Raw genomic sequence first — 5,812 nt, forward strand, 5'->3', positions numbered from 1 at the left:
AACTTGAAAGGGTTCAGAAAAGATTTACAAGGATGTTGCCAGGGTTGGAGGATTTGAGCTACAGGGAGAGGCTGAACAGGCTGGGGCTGTTTTCCCTGGAGCGTTGGAGGCTGAGGGGTGACCTTATAGAGCTTTACAATATTATGAGGGGCATGCATAGGATAAATAGACAAAGTCTTTTCCCTGGGGTGGGGGAGTCCAGAACGAGAGGGCATAAGTTTAGGGTGAGAGGGGAAAGATATAAAAGAGACCTAAGGGGCATCTTTTTAATGTAGAGGGTGGTACGTGTATGGAATGAGCTGCTAGAGGATGTGGTGGAGGCTGGTACAATTGCAACATTTAAGAGGCATTTGGATGGGTATATGAATAGGAAGGGTTTGGAGGGATATGGGCCGGGTGCTGGCAGGTGGGACTAGATTGGGTTGGGATATCTGGTCAGCATGGATGGGTTGGACCGAAGGGTCTGTTTCCATGCTGTACATCTCTATGACTCTTTGACTTCAAATGGATTTCAGTTAGGCCTTCGATAAGGTTCCCCACGGTAGGTTATTGCAAAAAAAAAGGAAGCTTGGGATTGAAGGTGATTTAGTGGTTTGGATCAGAATTTGGCTAGCTGAAAGAAGACAGAAGGTGGCATTGATGGGAAATGTTCATCCTGGAGTTTATTTTCTAGTGGTGTACCGCAAAGGTATGTTTTGCTGTTTGTCATTTTTATAAATGACATGGATGAGGGCGTAGAAGGATGGATTAGTAAATTTGCTGATGACACTAAGGTTGGTGGAGTTGTGGACAGTGCCGAAGGATGTTGCAGAGGGACATAGATAAGCTGCGGAGGTTGAGAGATGGCAAATGGATTTGAACATGATTCACTTTGGATGGAGCAACAGGAATAAAGAGAACTGGGTTAATGGTAAGATTCTTGCCAGCATAGATGAGCACAGAGATCTTGGTGTTCATGTGCATAGATTCCCGAAAGTTGCCACCAGGTTGATAGGTTTTAAGAAGGCTTATGGTGTGTTAGCTTTTATTGGTAAAGGGATTGTGTTTCAGAGCCACGAGGTCATGCTGCAGTCTACAAAATGCTGGTGCGGCTGCACTTGGAGTATTGCAATCAGTTCTGGTCACCACATTATAGGAAGGATGTGGAAGCTTTGGAAAGGGTTCAGTGGGGATTTACTAGGACGTTGCCTGGTATGGAGGGAAGGTCTTATGAAGAAAGGCTGAGGGACTTGTGGCTTATTTCATTAGAGAGAAGAAGGTTGAGAGGTGACTTAATTGAGACATAAGATAATCAGAGGGTTAGATAGAATGGACAGTGAGAGCCTTTTTCCTCAGATGGTGATGGTTAGCATGAGGGGACATAGCTTTAAATTGCGGGGTGATAGGTATAGGACAGAGGTAGTTTCTTTACTCAGAGAGTAGTAGAGGCATAGACTCGCCAACTTTAAGGGCATTTAAATGGCCATTGGATAAACATATGGATGAAGATGGAATAGTGATGGGCTTCAGATTGGTTCCACAGGTCAGCACAACATCGAGGGTCAAAGGGCCTGTACTGTGCTGTAATGTTCTATGACCTATGTGAATACCTGATGAAGGAGCGGCGCTCCGAAAGCTAGTGCTTCCATATAAACCTGTTGGACTATAACCTGGTATTGTGTGATTTTTAACCATGTGAATATAGCACAGAGCACATTGTTAGCTCACATGATCATATTACATTGTAGAATATGTTGTTCCCTTTGGGATTTGGCATTCATCCTGATGGGCACAAGAGGGGACGTTTCAATAGCATGTCGTTAAAAACATTCGAACCAGAATGAGAAGTTATCCACTAAAACAGAACAAAACACTGAGGCTGTTGGAGAACAGAAATTGCTGGAGAAGCTCAGCAGCATATCTGGGTAGCAACTGTGCAGGGAAAACCGAGGTAATGCTTCAGGACCTAGGGGTGCAGGCACATAATTCTTTGACATTTGCATCACATGTCAACATGGTGGTTAAAAAGGTATTTTGCATGCTTGCCTTCATTGTTCAGTCCTTTGAGTTTTGGAGTTGGGACATCATGGTGAGGCTACACAGGACATTGGTAAGGCATTTTCTGGAATACTGTGTTCAGTTCTGGTCGTCCAGTTAGAGGAAGGATATTACTAAGCTGGAGAGGGTTTCAGAAGAGATCTACCAGGATGTTGCCAGAAATTGAAGGTTTGAGTTACAAAGAAAGGCTGGACAGAGTAATAGAGATGTACGGCATAGTAACAGACCCTTTGGTCCATTCGTCCATGCCGACCAGATATCCTAACCTAATCCAGTCCCATTTGTCAGCTTTTGACCCATATCCCTCTAAATCCTCCTTATTCATATTCCCATCCAGATGCCTTTTAAATGTTGTAATTGTACGAGCCGCCATCATTTCCTCTGGCAGCTCGCTCAAAACACTCACTACCTTCTGCGTGAAAAGGTTGCCCCTCAGGTGTCTTTTATAACTTTCCCCTCTCGCCTTAAACCTATGCCCCTCTAGTTCTGGACTCCCCCACCCCAGGGAAAAGACATTGTCTACTTATCTTATCCATGCCCCCATGATTTTATAAACCTCTATCAGGTCACCCCTCAGCCTCCGATGTTCCAGGGAAACCAGCCTCAACCTATTCAGCCTCTCCCTGTAACTTAAACCCTCCAACCCTGGCAACATCTTTGTAAATCTTTTCTGAACCCTGTCAAGTTTCACAACATCCTTCTGATAGGAAGGAGACCAGAACTGCACACAATATTCCAAAAGTGGCCTCACCAATGTCCTGTACAGCCGCAATATGACTTCCTAACTCTGATGAGACTTTATTCACTGGAGCCTAGGAGGTTGACAGGTGACCTTATAGAAGTTTATAAAATAATGAGGGGTATGGATAGAGTTAATGGTAGTTATCTTCTCCCAAGGAGGGAGGATTTCAGGATTACAGGGCAAGTTTTTAAGGTGAGAGCAGAGAGATTTAAAAAAGGCATAAGGGACAAATCATTTACACAGAGAGTGGTTTGCATGTGGTATAAACTTTCTGAGGAATTGGTGAATGCAGGCACGGTTACAATGTTTAAAAGACATTTGGATAAGGACATGAATAGGAAAGGTTTGGAGGGATATGGGCCAGCAGCAGGCAGGTGGGACTAGTACAGTTTGGGATTATGGTTGGCATGGACTGGTTGGACTGAATGGTCTGTTTCCGTGCTGTATGACTGTATGACTCTGAGTTCAGTAACCCTGCTTCAGAACTGATGTTTGCAGATAGTGAGAACTACAGATGTTGGAAAGACAGAGTCGATAAAGTATGGAGCTGGGAAAAACCCCAACAGGTCAAGCAGCATCGGAGGAGCAGGAGAGTCGACATTTTGGGTCAGTGCCCCTCATCAGGGCTCAAATGGAAGGTGCTGATCCGAAATATCAACTCTCTTGCTCCTCTGATGCTGCTTGGCCTGTTGTGCTATTTTCAACTCCATACTTTATCGACTCAGAACGGATGCTGCCGGATCTGCTGAGTTTCACCAGCTAGTTCTGTTGTTCGTTTCAGAAGTGGGCCATTCAGTCCCAAAAGCCTGCTACACCATTCGATAAGACCAAAGACTGAGGAATAACTGAACATTCCCACCCAATCCCCAATAACCTTTCAGCCTCTCTCTTCTCGAGAATCTATCTACATCGGCCTGAAAGATACTCTGATGCCATTTCTATTAAGGGGAGAATACCAAAGGCTCATGCACTCTCTGTGAGCAAATGATTTAATCTCTGCCTGAAATAGACAACCCTTCCTTTCAAATAGTGACCCCTCGTTCTCGGTTTTGGACAATCCATGAAGGATGCTTGCTACCTACTCAGTGAGACCACGTCGTTCAGTAAGTATGAAGTCTTGAGATGTGCTCTGTCGTGTCCACTGTGGATCTCTGTCGTCATTCTCACTGTGGTGTGAGAGTTCCTGGTGCTCTGTGAAGATTCTGGATTGATGAGGCTGGTGTCACTCTCTCTGGCGGAGGCAAGTTCATTGGCAGCTTCTGTACAAAGGATAACAAGAAAACTCCACAGCTGTAAGAAATGCCTAGTGGCCCTTAATATTTGCTGCTATCACTCCAGGGGTGACACAGATCGGGATTAACTCACGGAGCAGTCAATGTACACACTCCCAGCCTGACTGGATTCTCTGCTGCAGGTAATCGAGGGTCAAACATCGGTCAGGGACACGAGAGAATCTCCACAATTCACTGAGAAATACCAGGAGAAAGTGAGGACAGCAGATGCTGGAGACCAGAGTCGTGAGTGTGGTGCTGGAAAAGCACAGCCGGTCAGGCAGATTCTCCTGCTCCTCTGATGCTGGAAAATATAACTCAATGAGAGGGCAGGCAGGGTTGCAGTTCAGTGCCTGACAGTGCAGCACCCCTTCTATAGTGCCAGTTTAGATGCTGGTTCAGTGGTTAGAACTGCTACCTCACAGGGCAAAAGTGAGGACTGCAGATGCTGGAAAGCAGAGTCTAGATTAGAGTGGTGCTGGAAAAGCACTGCAGGTCAGGCAGCATCCGAGGAGCAGGAAAGTCGACGTTTTGGGCAAAAGCCCTTCATCAGGAATCACTGCTACCTCACAGCACCGAGGGACCTATTTTCAATTCCACATTAGGCAGCTGTCTTTGTGAAATTTACCCATTCTCCCCGCGTCTGTGTGAAATGTGCCCATCCTCCCTGTGTCTGTGTGGGGTTTTTTCTGGGTGCTCTGGTTTCCTGCCTAGGATTGTGAATTTCAAAACTAGGGGCATGTTTTTGAGAAGAGAGATTTTTAAAAAAAGGCATGAGAGGCTTCTTACATGTTTTACACCAGAGGGTGGTTGGTGTGTGAAATGAACTTCCTGAGGAACTGGTGGATGTGGGTACAATTACATTTAGAAGACATTTGGGTAATTACACGGATAGGAAAGGTTTGAAGGGATGTGGGCCAGGAGCAGGCAGGTGGGACTAAAGTTTGGCATGGAGTGGTTGGGGCGAAGGGTCTGTTTCCTGCTGTAAAATGACGCGACGTGCAGATTAGGTGGATTAGCCATGGGAAGTGCGGGGTTATCGGGATAAGGTAAAGGAATGGGTATGGATGGGGTAGCCTTCGAGGGTTGATGGGCCAAATGGCCTGTAAGGATTCTGTGATAGATTATGCCCTCGAGAGCCTGAAGTGACATTTGTACCGACAACCTTTTTGACTCGAAGGCAGGTAGCTCACTGCAGCCACTCACAACAACTGCATTTATATAGCCCCTCGCAGACAGTGATTCGGTCGAAGCTTTCGCACCGTTCTCTCGGCTGTTCCGCACAGAATCTCGGGAACAACCGCCGACGCAGTTAACTGTTTGACTGTGGGAGGCTTCACTTTTTTCACCTTCAACAGAGATACCACACTGTACTCACCAGCTACGGGTATGGCAGACCGGAGAGCCAGCAGGAGCAGGCCGAGGACAGGCACCAGAACGGGAACGCTCCCACGGGACACCATGTCGGCAGGTCTGCAACAGCCCTGCCTAATCTCTGCCTGCAATGTGACCGGATGACCTTGCTGTGAGTAAACAGAGCTGGTGGGAAAACACAACGTCTGACAGGGTTTCCAAATAACACTTTCTCGGAGTGGGAGGAAATTCGGAAAACCCAGCTCTCAGCAACAAAACCAGGGAGGGTTTCTATTCAATTGCAACTGGGGCAGCGGGTCACTGTCCTTTCCCCCGCCCTACCTCCGGGACTGGGTGGGGACAGGGGGTCAGACACTGTCTCTCTGTGGGACTGGGTGGGGACAGGGAG

The 5,812-nt window shown here is 46.8% G+C and overlaps 1 protein-coding gene across 3 annotated transcripts in view; it reads right to left on the minus strand.

The window, feature by feature from the left end:
• LOC122541501 (neural proliferation differentiation and control protein 1-like) overlaps positions 1-5,569 on the minus strand; it is a 32,805-nt gene extending 27,236 nt beyond the window's left edge. For all 3 annotated transcript variants that reach the window (XM_043678323.1, XM_043678322.1, XM_043678321.1), the window contains exons 1-2: positions 5,429-5,569; positions 3,862-4,038 (exon numbers count right to left, since the gene is read on the minus strand). In XM_043678323.1, coding sequence (XP_043534258.1) covers positions 3,862-4,038; positions 5,429-5,513 — 262 coding nt within the window. In that variant the 5' untranslated portion in view covers positions 5,514-5,569. The remainder of the gene's footprint in view (positions 1-3,861; positions 4,039-5,428) is intronic.
• Between the last annotated feature and the right edge of the window lie 243 nt (positions 5,570-5,812).

The sequence above is a fragment of the Chiloscyllium plagiosum genome, chromosome 37, assembly GCF_004010195.1.
Source record: "Chiloscyllium plagiosum isolate BGI_BamShark_2017 chromosome 37, ASM401019v2, whole genome shotgun sequence".
In the NCBI taxonomy this organism is placed as follows: Eukaryota; Metazoa; Chordata; class Chondrichthyes; order Orectolobiformes; family Hemiscylliidae; genus Chiloscyllium; species Chiloscyllium plagiosum.